Genomic DNA, 20550 nt, shown 5'->3' with positions numbered 1-20550 from the left:
TGGAGTGATAGCCTTCCTTCTTCAAGATCCCTTTTACCCTGTACAAATCTCCCACTTTACCACCACCAAAGCACCCCCAGACCCTCACATTGCCTCCACCATGGATGACAGATGGCGTCAAGCACTCCTCCAGCATCTTTTCATTTTTTCTGCGTCTCACGAATGTTCTTCTTTGTGATCCGAACTCCTCAAACTTAGATTAGTCTGTCCATCACACTTTTTCCAATCTTCCTCTGTCCAGTGACTGTGTTCTTTTGCCCATCTTAATATTTAATTTTTATTGGTCAGTCTGAGATGTGGCTTTTTCTTTGCAACTCTGCCTAGAAGGCCAGCATCCCAGAGTTGCCTCTTCACTGTTGACGTTAAGACTGGTGTGTTGCGGGTACTATTTAATGAAGCCGCCAGTTGAGGACTTGTGAGGTGTCTGTTTCTCAAAATAGACGCTCTAATGTACTTGTCCTCTTGCTCAGTTGTGCACCGGGGCCTCCCACTCCTCTTTCTATTCTGGTTAGTGCCCGTTTGCGCTGTTCTGTGAAGGGAGAAGTACACAGCGTTGTACGAGATCTTCAGTTTCTTGGCAATTTCTCGCATGGAATAGCCTTTATTTCTCAGAACAAGAATAGACTGACGAGTTTCAGAAGAAAGTTATTTGTTTCTGGCCATTTTGAGCCTGTAATCGAACCCACAAATGCTGATGCTCCAGATACTCAACGAGTCTAAAGAATGACAGTTTTATTGCTTCTTTAAATCAGAACAACAGTTTTTAGCTGTGCTAACATAATTGCAAAAGGGCTTTTCTAATGATCAATTAGCCTTTTAAAATGATAAACTTGGATTAGCTAACACAACCTGCCATTGGAACACAGGCGTGATGGTTGCTGATAATGGCCTATGTACGCCTATGTAGATATTCCATTAAAAATCAGCTGTTTCCAGATACAATAGTAATTTACAACATTAACAATGTCTACACTGTATTTCTGATCAATTTGATGTTTTTTTAATGGACAAATTGTTATATTTTTCTTTCAAAAACAAGGACATTTCTAAGTGACCCCACCTTTTGAACGGTAGTGTACATTTGCAAAAGTGTCTAAAAACCTGTTTTTCGCTCTGTCATTATGGGGTATTGTGTGTAGATTGATGAGGGGAAAACCATATTGAATCAATTTTAGAAAAAGGCTGTAACATAACAAAAAGTGGAAAAAGTCAAGCGGTCTAAATACTTTCCAAATGCACTATATGTATAATAATATAGTAATATCCAGGCTTTATATAAATGGATCTCTGCCTGAATCTCATTGTAATTCATGGGTAGCATAGAAATATCTCTGTCACTCACAGACCCGAACCATGGCATGATCTGAAGAGGTATTATTAGAACACACGCAGATACACGCATACACACACACACACGCAGATACACGCATACACACACACACACGCACACGCACGCACACACACACACGCACACACACGTATACACATGCATACACACGCGCAAACACATACACACGCATACACACACACGCGTGCACATACACACACACACGCATACACACGCACGCACACACTCGCACACACACACACACACACACACACACACACACACACATACACGCGCATACATGCGCATAACTTTTCATTGCATCAAGCATATGAAAAAGAGTGTGAACTCATTCACACACACACACCATGGTGAGAGAGGGTCATAAGCCTAGGTGATCACCGGGAGGTGTGTGCCACAGAAACAGCTGACTAAGAAAGTGACACTACAGTGTTGCCTGGAAATCATACACACACACTCGCACACACGCTCACATGTATACACACAAAAAATATATGTTTATGTATTCATGTTACAGGCCTTGTGTGAGTCATGTCATTTTAATAAGGGGACAACTGTAAACACATTTGGAGTAGAAATAGTTTAAAAGTATCTTTCCCCTGGAGGGTAATGAATGGCTGGCAACCACAAATATCACCCCTCACAGCTAAACTACATCTATCTGGCAACCACAAATATCACCCCTCACAGCTAAACTGTATATATCTGGCAACCACCAATATCACCCCTCACAGCTAAACTATATATATCTGGCAACCACATATATCACTCCTCACAGCTAAACTACATCTATCTGGCAACCACAAATATCACCCCTCACAGCTAAACTATATATATATATCTGGCAACCACATATATCACTCTTCACAGCTAAACTACATCTATCTGGCAACCACAAATATCACCCCTCACAGCTAAACTATATATATCTGGCAACCACATATATCACTCCTCACAGCTAAACTACATCTATCTGGCAACCACAAATATCACCCCTCACAACTAAACTCTATATCTGGAAACCACATATATCACTCCTCACAGCTAAACTACATCTATCTGGCAACCACAAATATCACCCCTCACAGCTAAACTATATCTATCTGGCAACCACATATATGACTCCTCACAGCTAATCTATATCTATCTGGCAACCACAAATATCACCCCTCACAGCTAAACTACATCTATCTGGCAACCACATATATCACTCCTCACAGCTAAACTATATCTATCTGGTAACAACATTTTTCCACAGTATCAATATCTGCAACTGAGAATCTCACCTCCGGATGTGTCGGCTCCCTCTGTGGGCTCAGCAGCCGCCCCCTCCCCGGCCGACCCATCTCCTGTCTCGCCTTGCTCTCCCGTCCCGGCTGCATCCGGAGGGGACTCCACCGCTACCTCCACCCCGTTGCGACAGGCGTCCTCCATAGCCAGGACCATGAACGCTCTTCGACCGCTCCTCGACCACAGCTATGCTAACCTAACCACAAGTCAACCACCACCACCACTAAGTGATAGTTGGTCTAAAACTGGGTCCTCTGCCCTTAACCTTCAGTCTACTACACAATGATCAACAGTCTCTACCCTTCAGTCTACTACACAATGATCAACAGTCTCTACCCTTCAGTCTACTACACAATGATCAACAGTCTCTACCCTTCAGTCTACTACACAATGATCAACAGTCTCTACCCTTCAGTCTACTACACAATGATCAACAGTGTCTACCCTTCAGTCTACTACACAATGATCAACAGTCTCTAACCTTCAGTCTACTACACAATGATCAACAGTCTCTACCCTCAAAGAGAAGGAAGGGAGGGAGATGAAGATGCAGAGGAGATGAAAGACAGAGATAGGAGATGAAAGACAGAGATAGGAGATGAAAGACAGAGATAGGAGATGAAAGAAATAGAACTAGACGGAAATAAAGAGGAGAGAGACACTAAGGACAGAGAGAGATCGAGAGAGATGGAGACAGATAGCTTGCTCACACAGATGCGGACACAGATTCAGTCGTTCTCAATCCCCTCCCTCAACACTCCCTTTAATACCTCACCCCCACCACACACACACACACACACACACACACACACACACACACACACACACACACACACACACACACACCCTCCTAGCCCCTCCTTACACCAAATCCCCAAATCCTCTCCTGCTGTTGAAGTTTTTTTTGAGGTCACATGCAATCACCAACATTTTTCCGGACTCTTTCGGTTGCCCTTCGAAACTCCTCTTCCTTTCTACAGGCGACTGATACTGACACAAACTGATCTTAGATCTGTGTCTAGGGGACATGTTCATTCCATCTACATTCTACACAATTAGGTGGTCCTCCTGTAACCCCCCCCCCCCCCTTCGCTTGCAATGCCCCTCCCCCTCTCACACAGCTGTAGATTAAGAGGATATGATCTGCAGTCCCTAATCCACTCTGCCCCCCCTTCACCACCCATATCCCTCCCTCTTCCCAGTAAACCCCACCCCCTCCCTATTCCCAGTCAGCCCCAACCCCATCCACAGCAAATCTGAGCAGGATTTTAATCCTACTGCAAAAACATAGGATTACAGAATCTACTCTGGATTCTCTCTCTTCCTCTCTCTCTCAGTTCTCAAAGTGCGGTACTCTCTATCACTGGGGTAGATCTCCAAAAGATGGTGTCTGATATATGCACACTATATATTATTAAGAATTAAGAACAAATTCTTATTTATAATGACGGCCTACCAAGAGGAACAGCGATGTGTTAACATTAGAAAGTGTGCTCACAAATAGCGTTATACCAATGTTATATCAGCATTATATTAGCAATATACAGGTTTTTGGACTGCCATAGAGTGTACCAGTGTTAATAGCAGATACAGGGGATCTCTTCCTCTACCTGTAATCATGGTTGTGACTGGGTTGTCAGGGTGGAACTGTAGAGACAAGGATACAGTCAGATAGTGGTAGTAGCCAGGGGAATCACAAGGCTACAGTCAGATAGTGGTAGTAGCCAGGGGAAACACAAGGCTACAGTCAGATAGTGGTAGTAGCCAGGGGAAACACAAGGCTACAGTCAGATAGTGGTAGTAGCCAGGGGAAACACAAGGCTACAGTCAGATAGTGGTAGTAGCCAGGGGCAACACAAGGCTACAGTCAGATAGTGGTAGTAGCCAGGGGAAACACAAGGCTACAGTCAGATAGTGGTAGTAGCCAGGGGCAACACAAGGCTACAGTCAGATAGTGGTAGTAGCCAGGGGAAACACAAGGCTACAGTCAGATAGTGGTAGTAGCCAGGGGAAACACAAGGCTACAGTCAGATAGTGGTAGTAGCCAGGGGAAACACAAGGCTACAGTCAGATAGTGGTAGTAGCCAGGGGCAACACAAGGCTACAGTCAGATAGTGGTAGTAGCCAGGGGAAACACAAGGCTACAGTCAGATAGTGGTAGTAGCCAGGGGCAACACAAGGCTACAGTCAGATAGTGGTAGTAGCCAGGGGAAACACAAGGCTACAGTCAGATAGTGGTAGTAGCCAGGGGCAACACAAGGCTACAGTCAGATAGTGGTAGTAGCCAGAGACAACACAAGGCTTAACACTCCCGGCACATTCAGTACATTACACCCACACAAACGCTTGTTTATATACAAACAGACATCCTCTATAGTTATCGCTCTCACACACACACAAACACACAGATGCTTTTAAACATGGAAAGTGCATTCAAATAAACATGCATTTAAGACACCCCCACACATTCCCCTAGCCTAAACACAAACACATATAATACACACTCACAGAAAGCAAAGGACCTATAATGACACCTGTAGGATAAAGATGAGGACAGGTGGTGATCTTACCTGTATCTGACGGTTAACCCCAACCCTCCCTGTCCTTCTACAATCTACTCATCCGTCAACCCTGAAAGCCTATAGGAGAGAGAGAAAAGGGAAAAGGGGGGAGAGAGAGAGAGAGAGAGAGAGAGAGAGAGAGAGAGAGAGATTGAAAGACACAGAGAAAGAACACACTCGTGAGACAATGCTTATGACCAGGGTAGGGTTGGGAGGTATACCATATTTTACCATATACCAGTATTGATGCAAGGTCAAGTTTGGGTTTTTACTTTACCTTCTATAACAGTATATGAATGTTTGTTTTGTTAAATGTAATACGCCGTGTGTAACATACATTTTTATAGTTTACTTCACTACTTGAGTCATCTCTCTCCGCTCTTTCTCTCTCTCTCTCTCTCTCTCCCCATGCCACTTTCCACACAGACCTAGCCCCGCCCCACACAGACCTAGCCCCGCCCCACACAGACCTAGCCCCACCCCTGTCACTCAAGGAGCGCATTTGTTGTTCCTCGAGCACGAGACACTTCTATTCAATCTGCATGGTCAATGCAGCACATGGAGACACTTCTGTTCAATATGCATGGTCAATGCAGCACATGAAACAATGTTGATGACAACGATGCTGTTTTCACTTTGCTTGTTAATGTAAATCCACTAGCGTTTGTCTTTTCTTAGTAAATTGGGCCTAAATCTTGTTAGCCGCTAATCGCTAATGCTAATCGCTAGCTAGCTAATAAATGTACTAGCAAACATAACAATCGCTAGCTAGCTAATAAATGTACTAGCAAACATAACTAGCTATACAGCCTGATAATACCAGTGATGGTGTAGACCTACAGTACCAGTTTGTACACCCCTACTCATTCAAAAAAAATTTTTTACATTGTAGAATAATAGTGAAGACATCAAAACTATGAAATAACACATGGAATCATGTAGTAACCAAAAAGTGTTAAACAAATCTAAATCAATTTTATATTTGAAATTCTTCAAAGTAGCCACCCTTTGTCTTGATGACAGCTTTGCACACTCTTGGCATTCTCTCAACCAGCTTCATGAGGTAGTCACCTGGAATGCATTTCAATTAAAAGGTGTGCCTTGTTAAAAGTTAACTCGTGGAATTTATTTCCTTTCTTAATGTGTTTGAGCAAAAGATTGTTCATTCTAACTATAGAATTTTAAAAATCATTCTATTTAATTCTAAGTCAAATCGCAATTGCAACAGTTGGTAGAAAAATAAGGCCTAGATTGTTTGCCCATATTGTGCAGCCCTACGTGGCAGTGTGGAAATGATCTCAAATGAGTGCAGGAAATACAGAAATGAATGAAAATTATTTGGGGTTGAAGTTGAATTGAACAATATAAAACAATCAGAATGGAGAAAGACCCATTGACATTATTTAGAATGTATGTTTGCCACCCTGGGGTCACACACTACCCATAAAGCAAATGTACAACTATTATTATTTAAAAACATAAAATACCGTCAAATTTTTTCTCAATACTGTGATATGATATTTTTGCCATTTCCCCCAGATCTAGACCAGGGGTTTACACAATCTGTATCTGACACACCTTCTTTCTCACACTCTTGCTCCCTCTCTCTCTCTATTCGCTATCTCTCTTTCTCTGGAGGGTCATCTCATTCTTGTCCAGAGGAGACCAGAAAAGGACAATGATCCCAGGTACTGATGGGGTCCATCGCTCCTTCAGCACGACTCTGATGGCCATTGTGTCCACAGTCACTTAAGGACGTTGCTTACATCATCAGTCTGAATGTCAATCAGAATGTATATGACCTCTATTATTTGAGAATAACAGGGAGGGTTATGCATTCAGCCTTACCCTAATTTCTCTCTTCTTCTATTCCTGCTCTTCTGCATCCTCCCTTCCTTCTAACCTCCTCCCTACATCCCAGGTCCATTGAGAGAGTGGCAAACAGTAGCTTATTAATCAACACTACAGGTCAGCAGCATCAAGCCGATCCCTCCATCCCACGCAGACAGCTCTGAATAACTCTGATGAGATGAAATGGGTTAGCAGACGAAGCCATCAAACAATTAAAATAATCACCCACTGCTTAGGTCTTAGCCATGGCAGCAAGTCTTACGATTAGGGTTGCAAAATTCCAGTAACCTCCCCAAATTTCCCAGGTTTTCCATAGAAATCTGGGTTGGAGGATTCCAAATTTTCTGCTTATTTCATCCCAATTCCAGAAATCTTCCAACCGGGACTTTGGGAAAGTTACTGGAATTTTCCAACCCTATCCAAGATGACCAAGGAGGTCAAACCCTACTGATGACGTTTGACCTTCAGCTCCAATCTGGACCACTGTGTCACAATATGGTCAAACAAGTACGGCCACCATAGAAATACAGCTAGTAAAGTCTTAGTCAGCGTTCCAAATGGCATCCTATTCCCTATATAGGGAAAAGTAGTGCACTATAGAAGGGGAAAGTAGTGCACTATATAGGGGAAAGTAGTGCACTATAGAAGGGGAAAGTAGTGCACTATATAGGGAAAAGTAGTGCACTATAGAAGGGGAAAGTAGTGCACTATATAGGGAAAAGTAGTGCACTATAGAAGGGGAAAGTAGTGCACTATATAGGGAAAAGAGTGCCATTTGGGACACATGTTAACAGCCTCATTATCCTCCACATACAACACCCGTTCAACCAGTCACATTCTGTTAAAGGTTCCCAAAGCACACACATCCCTGGGTCGCTCATCTTTTCAGTTCGCTGCAGCTAGCGACTGGAACGAGCTGCAACAATCACTCAAACTGGACTGTTTTATCTCAATCACTTCATTCAAAGACTGAATCACGGACCTATTACTGACAGTTGTGGCTGCTTCACGTGATGCATTGTTGTCTCTACCTTCTTGACCTGTGTGCTGTTGTCTGTGTCCAATAATGTTTGTACCCTGTTTCGTGCTGCTACCATGTTGTGTTGCTACCATGTTGTGTTGCTACCATGCTGTGTTGCTACCATGTTGTGTTGCTACCATGCTGTGTTGCTACCATGCTGTGTTGCTACCATGTTGTGTTGCTACCATGTTGTGTTGCTACCATGTTGTGTTTCTACCATGCTGTGTTGTCATGTTGTGTTGCTACCATGCTGTGTTGTCATGTTGTGTTGCTACCATGCTGTGTTGTCATGTTGTGTTGCTACCATGCTGTGTTGTCATGTTGTGTTGCTACCATGCTGTGTTGTCATGTTGTGTTGCTACCATGCTGTGTTGTCATGTTGTGTTGCTGCCTTGCTATGTTGTTGTCTTAGGTTTCTCTTTATGTAGTCTTGTCTCTCTTGTCGTGATGTATGTTTTGTCCTATATTTTTTATTTATTTTTAATCCCAGCCCCCGTCCCCGCAGGAGGCCGTTTGCCTTTTGGTAGCCCGTCATTGTAAATAAGAATTAGTTCATAACTGACTTTCCTAGTTAAATAAAGGTTAAATAAAAATAAAAAGGTTGTGAGAGGTTGTGATAAGCTGTGTGTGTGTGTGTGTGTGTGTGTGTGTGTGTGTGTGTGCTGGGGGTTGTGATAAGCTGTGTGTGAGTATGTATGCTTGGGGGTTGTGATAAACTGTGTGTGTGTGTGTGTGTGTGTGCTGAGGGTTGTGATAAGCTGTGTGTGTGTGTGTGTGTGTGTGCTGGAGGTTGTGATAAGCTGTGTGTGTGTGTGTGTGTGCTGTGGGTTGTGATGAGCTGTGTGTGTGTGTGTGTGTGTGTGTGCTGGAGGTTGTGATAAGCTGTGTGTGTGTGTGTGTGTGTGCTGAGGGTTGTGATAAGCTGTGTGTGTGTGTGTGTGTGTGTGTGTGTGTGTGCTGAGGGTTGTGATAAGCTGTGTGTGTGTGTGTGTGTGTGCTGGAGGTTGTGATAAGCTGTGTGTGTGTGTGTGTGTGTGTGTGCTGAGGGTTGTGATAAGCTGTGTGTGTGTGTGTGTGTGCTGAGGGTTGTGATAAGCTGTGTGTGTGTGTGTGTGTGTGCTGAGGGTTGTGATAAGCTGTGTGTGTGTGTGTGTGTGTGTGTGTGTGTGTGTGCTGAGGGTTGTGATAAGCTGTGTGTGTGTGTGTGTGTGTGTGTGTGTGTGTGTGTGTGTGTGTGTGTGTGTGTGTGTGTGTGTGCTGAGGGTTGTGATAAGCTGTGGTCAGGATGTAATTATGTGTCCAAAACAAACAATCAGCATCAAATGACAGTGCATTTTTGGTTAAATTAAATTGGAGATTGTAGTGAGGTATGATTAAAAGTCACTCTGGATAAGAGCATTTGTTAAATGACAGAAATCAATGTACTGATGAAGGGATAAATGTGATTGTTGTTGTTGTTCTAATGAATATTATTATTAATCTGTCAAGATGGCCAACTTGTTTCTGGCACACAGTCTGACCTGAGGCTTGTGCAGCGGCTGCTCGGTGTGTGTGTGTGGGGGGGTGGGGGTTAGGGTTGGGATGGTTGTAGAGGAGTCATTAGAGATTGGCTAAACTGGCAACCAAATCCTCCTCTCCCCACAACACACACCAACCAACACACGTGGCATACCCCACTGTCCAGAGCAAGCTCTGCTACAATTGAATAACACAGTCTCTGAGTGTACAGGCTATTGTAGCGATGTTGCAGCAAAGTTCACTAATTGCTCTGCGCTACCCCAGGAGTCCTAGCAGCCAGCCCTGCTCGGGAGGACATTGTGGCTCCAAGGCAATCCGGGTTACTGGCCTCCTTTGTGATTCTCAATTGACTGAGAAAAACCCAGAGTGACGGCTATTACTCAGTCCTCTCTGCTTCCTTGTGCTGGGGAGATGGAGAGAGAGAAAAAAGTCACTCTCACTTGTTTATGTGTTTGTTTGTGCGTACATGAATGGATGTTGCCTTAAGATGCAGTGTGTGTGTGTGTGTGTGTGTGTGTGTGTGTGTCTGTGTGTGTGATGACCTTTGAGGATGTACTTAAATAAATAGAGCATTCACAGAAACTGAGAATCAAAACACTGCAATGGAGATCAGTTTGTAACATTAATAGGATTTAGATCTCACAGTCTAGTATTTCTCCTTTCATAGGCGTCACCAGAGGTCACAAAATGTGCTATTTTTGAACGATTCTCTGTGCTTTTAATACCGTGTGGACACACACACACACTCCTGCATGCATAACACAGAGATGATCTGCTGTGGCGTTTTACACAAAAACAGACACTCTGATCCTTCATAATCCCTCCATCACGAACTGTCCGTCATCTGGTTGCATGGCAACCAGGGGCAAGGGGAGGGCTCTGGTTGGTTGTTGGTTCACACCCGTCCCTGACCAGCCATCTTTGTGTGCTGGTGACCCTTACCTGATACTGCTTTCTGTACTCTCTGTGCTCAAAAGGATGGATTTTGTATGTGTGTGTATGCAGCTGCCTCTCTCATTGCTCTTCTCTTCTTCAGGGCCCCTTTCCTCTCATCACTCACTCTTATTCTCTACTTCTCAGGTGTGTGCACCCACTCTCTTGTCTCCATCAAGGTCCTTCAAGTACTGAACAGCTTCTCTCTCTCCTGTGTCTGCTCTCTCAGTGTGAGTTCACCTCTTTCCTCTCCTCTCCTCTCTGTTGGGGATGACCCCCCTTTTTCTCAATTTCCGCCTGAAAACATACCCTAATCTAACTGCTTGCAGCTCAGGCCTAGAAGGAAGGATATGCATATTCTTGGTATCATTTGAAAGGAAACATTCTAAAGTTTGTGTAAATGTGAATTGAATGTAGGAGAATATAACACAATAGATCTGGTAGAAGAAAATACAAGGAAATCAACAGACATTTTTTGTTCTTTTACTGATGTTGCATCTTTAAAAAATCAACAAGAAAGGCCAAACATTCAGTTATGATACTGGGGATCATTTCAAATGAGAACATAGGTAGGCAACAGTATTTTACCAAAATTTCAGATGGATACATTCAGGAATGAGTGAGGTACATGCCATTGAGCATGAGGTCAACCAGGTGTCCCTCACAAGTTTCCCAAATGTACCCAAGTGGCCGAATTGGTACAATGATACAAAACCTATATACAAAATACAAAACAATTATTGTAACATACCCCAAAAAATATATATTCGAAAAATTCAAGGAAAAAAATGAATATAAAAAATAAAAAAAATAAATAACAAGGAGAACTATTTACACTTCAAATGTTCAATCATGTGAAGACTCTGTCCTCTACGCAATGTTGCGCTCCTGATGCCATATCCCATAGCAGTCTCTCTCTGGTGTGAAACAGAGGGTCACAGCACAGGTGTTGCAGGTGACAGGGGACTTCTTGTGGCACAGGGCACAACGAAGCCGCCCTACTGTGCCCCTTTTCCCCTGAGGCACATCCCTGCCTGCAATGATGAACTTCAGCATGTGCGTGCCGCTGGTTGGAGCAGAAGGGACAGAGGTAGAGGGGACAGAAGGTGCTACAGTGTTCTTGCTGTAGTTAGCAAGCTCCTGGATGAGCTGCTCCCTGAAGGCTAGTTGTGAGATGGGGGGCTGTCCACAGCTCTTGGCCATTTCCTTCTGGAGGATGAAGGAATTCACCACAGCAATGTCAATGAAATGATAGAATAGTGTTTTGTACCACTTCATGGTTTTATGAAGGACGTTATAATATCCTATCAGTGCATCGGATAGGTCTACACCCCCCATGCTCTTGTTGTAATCCCTCACAGCATCTGGAATGGGGACATTTCTGGCAGTCCAAGCGCCTGTAGGACCTTTCAAACGTCGAACAACGTGATCCCCACCGAACGACTTGTGAATAGTGGAACACATCACCACTTCGCGAGTGTCCATCCACTTCACAAACAGCAGGCCATCTTCACGGATCCATCTCATGGTACCCCGCTCAGCCCGCTTAGGCATGTCATTTACCCTGGTTTTTGGAAAACCCACTGGGTTGGTCCGAATGGTGCCACAGGCCCACATCTCCAGCTTCCTCAGGTCTGTGAACAGGGTAGGGCTTGTGTAGAAGTTGTCTACAAATAGTTTGTAGCCCTTCCCCAGCAGCTGGAAATCTAATAACTGCATCACAGAATCATAACTGAGTCCCTTACCGCTCGCACAAGTGTTCTTCCCCTCATAGACAAAAAAATTGCACGTGTATGCACACGCAGAATCGGCCAAAACAAACAGCTTGTAACCCCATTTTGTGGGTTTGTTGCGCATGTACTGTTTTAGGCCAATTCTGGCCTTTGAGGCTACCATTCTCTCATCTATGGAAAGGTTCTGGGCGGGCTGAAAATATGTCTTGCATGCCTCAACGATATCATGGTAGAGAGGTTTAATCTTGCATAGTTTGTCAAAGCCTGCTGTGCCTCGTTTCGCCTCGTTGTCCTTATCAACCTCTGGGTCACTAATGTGAAGTGCCCGTGAAATTGTCAGAAACCTAGTACAAGACATGACCGTTGAGGGGAAAGGCAGTTGATAGAGTGGTGCAGTTTTCCAGTAGTGTTTGAGGTTCTTCAGCTTCACCACCCCCATGTAAATGACCATAGACAGGTAGCAAAACAGTTCTGAAATGGAAATGTCCTTCCATTTCTCCTGCTTCTTAGCCCCATATTTATTAGTGTTCATCACCAGGGTATCAAGAACTGCCGAGGTGAAGAACAACTGGAAAAGTTGCCTGGGGGTGTATTTGGAAGTCAGGTCCAATTGAGGGCCTACTGGGCGTTTTGGGCGGAAAAGTGGAGTTGGTGGGGCCACATCCTCCTCAAGAACAGTGTGCCAACGGTCCTCCTCCACTCTGGCAGGTTCCACGCTGGACGGTTCCACGCTGCCCTTCCTCCGCTTCCTTGCCGCCGGCTTACCACCCCTTGATGGCCGGGCGGGAGTAGGTGTGGTGCCGGATACAGCAGGGGTCCAGCTGGATGGACCAGCTTCAGTGGGGGATTTGCAGCTTGGCTCCCAATCAGAATCGCTGCGACTGTGAAATAAAGACAGACACCTATTAGAAATACACAATTTGTGACCATGGTGAGCTTTTTTCTATTGCAGTATGTGTGTGTGTAATTAGCACCTATTAGAAATACACAATTTGTGACCATGGTGAGCTTTTGCCTATTGCAGTATGTGTGTGTGTAATTAGCACCTATTAGAAATACACAATTTGTGACCATGGTGAGCTTTTGCCTATTGCAGTATGTGTGTGTGTAATTAGCACCTATTAGAAATACACAATTTGTGACCATGGTGAGCTTTTGCCTATTGCAGTATGTGTGTGTGTAATTAGCACCTATTAGAAATACACAATTTGTGACCATGGTGAGCTTTTGCCTATTATATTTCATGTCCTAGTCATATTTTTATATAAGGCAAATAAAATACAAATATCTCAAACAACTCAAATGAATTATATATGATATTACTAATTCCAAACAACGTTACTCACCGATCCAAAACTGGGTCTTCACCGTGTAGAAACATGTCTTCGAATTCGGAATCAACGGATTCAACCTCACTGGAATCAATTAGATGTTCATTTTCACTTTCACGGTCAATTTCACTAATTATATCGTGCACATCTGTGTACTTCGTCTTGGTCTTTGATTTGGCTGATTTATTTGCCATAATTGATCCTTGAAAATGCTCCAAAACAAACTTTCGCGGCGCGTAAAACGGCGAGCTCCTTATTGTCTGATTTTCAATGGGGAATAGCTGCGTACACGCATGGCTTTACAAAGATGCCTATTATTTCCGGGTAGAACCATTTGATATCCCTATTTACCTCTGCTCATTGGCTATCTATCCAGCTAGATTTCAAAAAGATCAGTGGTCATTGGACCGAGATACAGTCAATCAACGAAGAACAGGTCAATCGATTGGCGCGTAATGACGTAGCTGGTAGGTGTGTTCAGATCGAATTTCTTCGGTCAATATGTCCCGGGAAAAGAACCACGTATTTGGTTGTATTACTAACAAACAGAGGATTCTAATGAAACCGAACTTGACTTGATAAACGTCCCTTTAGAGTGAGTAATTACAATGAATGTTACGTCCAAAGTTGATGGACGCTGAATTTTCCACACAAGCCGTTCACAAAATGTTTCGTTTTAGGCTATAAAAATGGATTATATCGATCAGAAAGCCACTTGATTGTTTCGTCGTGACCTTTAGGATTGCCAAAAGAAGAAAATGTCCTAAGGTAATTGATGCTTTGCATTGCTATTTCTGACTTTTGTGACTAATGTACTTTGTTGTAACTGTACCTAATGTGTTGTTTACTGATCGATAATCGCTTTTGTAGTGAAGCTTTTCGAAATCGGACATATTGGCAAGATTAACAAGAGGTATAGATTTTCTTTTTTTTTCTTGTGAAACGTACCGCTAGCGGCACCCTCATCCTAGACAGGTGACCTTAGTGTGCTCTCTCCTCGTCTCCTCTCCTCTTCTAAGAGCTTACTCTATGCCCTTTCCTCTCCTCTTGTCCTCATCTTTTGTCCTCTCTCTCCTTCCTCTTTTGTCCACTTCTTTTGTCCTCTCTTTTCCACTTATTTTGTCCTCTCTCATTCCTCTCTCTCCTTCCTCTCTCCTTACTCTCTCCTTCCTCTCTTGTCAACTTATTTTGGCCTCTCCTTCCTCTCTTGTCCACTTCTTTTGTCATCTCTCTCTCTCTCTCTCTCTCTCTCTCTCTCTCTCTCAAATTCAAGCTGCTTTATTGGCATTAAAAACATTGTGTCAATATCGCCAAAGCAACAATGTATACAATATACATTGTAATAAACGTATAAACAATGACAAATAATAATATAGAATGGCAGTAAATAATAATACAAAATTAAATATAAAATTAGTAACAATAAAATGGTAACAGTCAATAATCGAATGTAAGGTAATAAAAAAATGAAACTAACTAACTTATAACTAAATAACGGTCATCTAAACCATTACATCGGTACTACAACTACTATCATCATTACCACTACTACCACCACCACCATCATTAAACTGCTATCATTACCATTACCACCCATACCATTACTACTTGGAATGATAAACAACAATAATAATAGTAATAACAATAACAGTAATAACAATAATAGTAATAATAAGTAAGTTACTGCTTACTATGCAGATGTTATTATTCAATGTCTCTCAGGCTATGGCAGGCAAATACATTTTGGCTGCAAGAGGAGCCATTGCTCCTTCGCCCATGAGTATTTTTAGTTTTTCCTCTGTGTTTAATAAGTTAAAATTTGGAATCTCTCTCTCTCTCTCTCAGCTTCCATTCCTCCTCTCATTTTTTGTCCACTTCTTTAAGTGTTCTCTCTCTCCATGCTTTCCTTTCCTTACTCCCTCCTGTCCTCCTTTACCTCGGCCGTAGAGAGACAGACCCTGGAGGGGCCCAGTGGTGTGGATGATTCGATGAGGAGGAAGAATTGCCCTAGTGGCTTTGCTGCCATTAACATTCTTCCAGGGGATATCTTTCACTCCCAATCAGCGTGCAGGGCCTTATTGTAATCTGCATTACGTAATGAAACCGGTCAGTAAGCCTCGCTCTTGCTCTCGATCTATCTTTCTCTCTGCTGTAATGGGCCAATTAACGTGATGGACGGATTGAGCGGATTCAATGGAGAGAAGGCCGATATGAAGGAGGGCGGTGAAATTAAAGTGCTGCTCATTAAAAACGGTGCCCAGGAAGTAGGATTGTAACATCCTGTGATCTGCTTGCATTGCCAGTAAAATAAAATAAAAATATTTAACCTTTATTTAATTAGGCAAGTCAGTTAAGAACAAATTCAAATTTACAATGACGGCTTACGCCGGCCTAACCTTAACTTGGACAATGCTGGGCCAATTGTGTGCCGCCCGAACAACCCAATCACGGCCGTTGTTATACAGCCTGGAATAATACCTGGGTCTGTAGTGATGCCTCTAGCACTGAGATGCAGTGCCTTAGACCGCTGCGCCACTCGGGAGCCCAAATCTCATGATATAAAGTAACTCATCGTGTCACATGACACTGTCTGTCTCCAGCCTCTCTCCTCTACCAACTGCTGTCTTCCTCCAGCCTCTCTCCTCTACCAACTGCTGTCTGTCTCCAGCCTCTCTCCTCTACCAACTGCTGTCTGTCTCCAGCCTCTCTCCTCTACCAACTACTGTCTTCCTCCAGCCTCTCTCCTCTACCAACTACTGTCTTCCTCCAGCCTCGCTCCTCTACCAACTACTTTCTTCCTCCAGCCTCTCTCCTCTACCAACTACTGTCTTCCTCCAGCCTCTCTCCTCTACCAACTGCTGTCTTCCTCCAGCCTCGCTCCTCTACCAACTGCTCTCTTCCTCCAGCCTCGCTCCTCTACCAACTACTGTCTTCCTCCAGCCTCTCTCCTCTACCAACTGCTGTCTTCCTCCAGCCTCGCTCCTCTACCAACTGCTGTCTTCCTCCAGCCTCTCTCCTCTACCAACTACTGTCTTCATCCAGCCTCTCTCCTCTACCAATTACTGTCTTCCTCCAGCCTCTCTCCTCTACCAACTGCTGTCTTCCTCCAGCCTCGCTCCTTTACCAACTACTGTCTTCCTCCAGCCTCGCTCCTCTACCAACTACTGTCTTCCTCCAGCCTCGCTCCTCTACCAACTGCTGTCTTCCTCCAGCCTCGCTCCTCTACCAACTACTGTCTTCCTCCAGCCTCTCTCCTCTACCAACTACTGTCTTCCTCCAGCCTCTCTCCTCTACCAACTGCTGTCTTCCTCCAGCCTCGCTCCTCTACCAACTGCTGTCTTCCTCCAGCCTCGCTCCTCTACCAACTGCTGTCTTCCTCCAGCCTCGCTCCTCTACCAACTACTGTCTTCCTCCAGCCTCTCTCCTCTACCAACTACTGTCTTCCTCTAGCCTCGCTCCTCTACCAACTGCTGTCTTCCTCCAGCCTCGCTCCTCTACCAACTACTGTCTTCCTCCAGCCTCTCTCCTCTACCAACTGCTCTCTTCCTCCAGCCTCGCTCCTCTACCAACTGCTCTCTTCCTCCAGCCTCTCTCCTCTACCAACTACTGTCTTCCTCCAGCCTCTCTCCTCTACCAACTGCTGTCTTCCTCCAGCCTCGCTCCTCTACCAACTGCTGTCTTCCTCCAGCCTCTCTCCTCTACCAACTACTGTCTTCATCCAGCCTCTCTCCTCTACCAACTACTGTCTTCCTCCAGCCTCTCTCCTTTACCAACTGCTGTCTTCCTCCAGCCTCTCTCCTCTACCAACTGCTGTCTTCCTCCAGCCTCGCTCCTCTACCAACTACTGTCTTCCTCCAGCCTCTCTCCTCTACCAACTACTGTCTTCCTCCAGCCTCTCTCCTCTACCAACTACTGTCTTCCTCCAGCCTCTCTCCTCTACCAACTGCTGTCTTCAGAGAGATGAATGAAAGAGGAGAAAGCCAAGATAAGCAGCAAGAGATGTGGAAAGAGCGCGAGAAGAAAAGGGGGGGGGTGGGTGAAGAGGTGAAAGAGTAGGAAAGAGCAGGTCAGGGATTTGGTGTAAGGAGGGGCTAGGAGGGTGTGTGTGTGTGTGTGTGTGTGTGTGTGTGTGTGTGTGTGTGTGTGTGTGTGTGTGTGTGTGTGTGTGTGTGTGTGTGTGTGTGTGTGTGTGTGTGTGTGTGTGTGTGTGTGTGTGTGTGTCTATTTCGCTCTCTCAGGCCTGATTGAAATGAGGAAAACCAGGTTGTAATGTCTGCTATAGTCTAACAGAGATTGGACATGTCATAACATCCACTTATTCAGAAGATACAATGACCAAGTCCAGCCCCAGACTGTGCCTCTGTGAGTGTGAGACAAACACGAGTGTGTGCATCCCAACAGCGCCAGCGTTCTGGTCAAAAGTCGTTCACTATATAGGGACTAGGATGCCATTTGGGACGGCCCTGTGCCTATGTGACAGACATGTGAGGTAAAGGCAGGGGTGTAACGGCCCTGTGCCTATGTGACAGACATGTGAGGTAAAGGCAGGGGTGTAACGGCCCTGTGCCTATGTGACAGACATGTGAGGTAAAGGCAGGGGTGTAACGGCCCTGTGCCTATGTGACAGACATGTGAGGTAAAGGCAGGGGTGTAACGGCCCTGAGCCTATGTGACAGACATGTGAGGTAAAGGCAGGGGTGTAACGGCCCTGTGCCTATGTGACAGACATGTGAGGTAAAGGCAGGGGTGTAACGGCCCTGTGCCTATGTGACAGACATGTGAGGTAAAGGCAGTGGTGTAAAGTACTTCAGTAAAATTACCCCCCAAAAATTGAAAGTATCTCTTCTTTACTTTACTATTTATATTTTTTACAACTTTCACTTTTACTTCACTACATTCCTCAAGAAAATAATGTACTTTTTACTCCATACATTTTCCCTGACACCCAAAAATACTCGTTACATTGTGAATGCTTAGCAGGAAAGGAAAATGGCCAAATGCACGCACTTATCAAGAGAAAATCCCTGGTCATCCCTACTGCCTCTGATCTGGTAGATTCACTAAACACACATGCTTTGTTTCTAAATTATTTCTGAGCATTGGAGTGTGCCGCTGGCAATCCTTAAAAAAAAACTGTTGAACTTTTGATCGTTAAGTATATCTAAAACCAAATACTTCTTAACTTTACTGGGTGACTTTAACTTTTACTTGAGTCATTTTCTATTTAGGTATCTTTACTTTTGCCATTTTCTATTTAGGTATCTTTACTTTTACTCAAGTATTAAAATTGGGTACTTTTTCCACCACTGGGCATAGGTCATGTTGGTCTCTCTGGCTCTGTTTGGGTGATTCATTATCAGGAATGGCAGGAGACTGCTGCTTTCCACCTTTAATCTATGCAGCAGTGCAGTAAGCAAATAAACAAAGCAAAATCAAGAACGTAAGCTAGCCAGTACAAAGCCAAATACTCTGCTTACGTGCACGGAATAAGGGTTGTCATATTAAAATGGACTGATACCAACCCTCATTCCTTCCTTGACTAGCTTTCCACCAATCCAGTTACGTTATAGGCAATATCACCCAAGGAAGGAAAGATGCATTCATTTGAACTGTGATCTAAGCCTACATTAAAGGTGCAACACATAGGATTTATTTGTATTTTTTGCATTGTAATTTCAGAAAATATCCATAATACATAATAATATCCATAGTGTACAAAACATTAAGAACACCTGCTCGTTCCATGACATAGACTGACCAGGTGAATCCAGGTGAAAGCTATAATCCCTTATTGATGTCACTTGTTAAATCCACTTCAATCAGTGTAGATGAAGAGGAGGAGACAGATTAAAGAAGGATTTGTAAGCCTTGAGACAATTGAGACATGGATTGTGTATGTTTGCCATTCAGAGGGTAAATGGGCAAGTCAAAATATTTAAGTGCCTTTGAACAGGGTATCGTAGTAGGTGCCAGGCGCACTTGTTTGAGTGTGTCAAGAACTGCAACGCTGCTGGGTTTTTCACACTCAACAGTTTCCCGTGTGTATCAAGAATGGTCCACCTCCCAACGGACATCCAGTCAACTTGACACAACTGTGGGAAGCATTGGAGTCAGCATGGGCCAGCATCCCTGTGGAACGCTTCCGACACCTTGTAGATGCCCTGATGAATTGGAGTAGCTCCATGATGTTAAAAGTGTTACACATTGGATGTTTAGCAATGTAATTTCAGAAAATGTCAATAATATATCTGGTGCTAATAGTGGAATGATAGTGTTTCACAGTATTACTTACCAGCCAGTGCTGTGATATTCGCCAATTGATTTCTCCTGCTGGAGGGCATCTGTTGTCAAAATGTTCTGACTTTGTGGCTGTCCTATCTAGTAAAAATCACTGTAATTTCCTGGGTTGCTAAAATTCTACACTTTTCGCTCAATTTCAGTTTAAGCGAGAAAACAATAATAGTGTAGGGAATTATTGTACCATCTAAAATCGCTGTGGCATATCTTTAAAAAATATATAGTTTTTACATCTGTTTGAAGCGTGGACCAAAACCGAAAAGTCCACCAGCATCAAACAGCTGTAAATACTATATTATTGGGTATTGAACATATATTTCACTGCGATTTAGATGGAACAATGATTCCCTACACTACTCAGTGATTGTTAAATCACAGACTGAAACTGTTCTGACTTTGTGACTGTGCTATCTAGTGGAAATCTAGCGCGATTTCCACTAGATAGCACAGTCAGTTTTCACATTTTGATGCTCCGGCGAGAGAAACCAATAGGCGAATATCAAAGCCAATCACAACATTGGCGGGTAAGTAATAATGTGAAACACTACACTTTCATTCCACTATTACTGCAGATATACACTGAGTATACAAAACCTTAGGAACACCTTCCTAATATTGAGTTGCACCCTCTTTTGCCCTCAGAACAGCCTCAATTCCACCCCCAAGG

The 20550-nt window shown here is 43.9% G+C and overlaps 2 protein-coding genes across 4 annotated transcripts in view; both read right to left on the bottom strand.

The window, feature by feature from the left end:
- LOC129830888 (protein PALS2-like) overlaps positions 1 to 20550 on the bottom strand; it is a 43739-nt gene that overhangs the window by 22068 nt on the left and 1121 nt on the right. For 2 of the 3 annotated variants that reach the window (XM_055893707.1, XM_055893709.1), the window contains exons 2-3: positions 5209 to 5277; positions 2635 to 2834 (exon numbers count right to left, since the gene is read on the bottom strand). In XM_055893707.1, the coding sequence (XP_055749682.1) occupies positions 2635 to 2794 (160 nt within the window). In that variant the 5' untranslated portion in view covers positions 2795 to 2834; positions 5209 to 5277. The remainder of the gene's footprint in view (positions 1 to 2634; positions 2835 to 5208; positions 5278 to 20550) is intronic. The other variant, XM_055893710.1, reaches the window with a different exon arrangement.
- On the bottom strand, positions 10262 to 14310 carry LOC129830887 (piggyBac transposable element-derived protein 4-like). Its single transcript, XM_055893706.1, has 2 exons — positions 13602 to 14310; positions 10262 to 13136 (listed from the first exon to the last, which is right to left on the bottom strand). The coding sequence occupies exons 1-2, from the start codon at positions 13778 to 13780 to the stop codon at positions 11393 to 11395; spliced, it is 1923 nt and encodes a 640-aa protein (XP_055749681.1). The 5' UTR covers positions 13781 to 14310; the 3' UTR covers positions 10262 to 11392.

This window comes from Salvelinus fontinalis, chromosome 32 (genome assembly GCF_029448725.1).
Source record: "Salvelinus fontinalis isolate EN_2023a chromosome 32, ASM2944872v1, whole genome shotgun sequence".
NCBI classification, from domain to species: Eukaryota; Metazoa; Chordata; class Actinopteri; order Salmoniformes; family Salmonidae; genus Salvelinus; species Salvelinus fontinalis.
The sequence above is the reverse complement of the archived record's forward strand: the minus strand, read 5'-3'. Positions and strand labels throughout refer to the sequence as shown.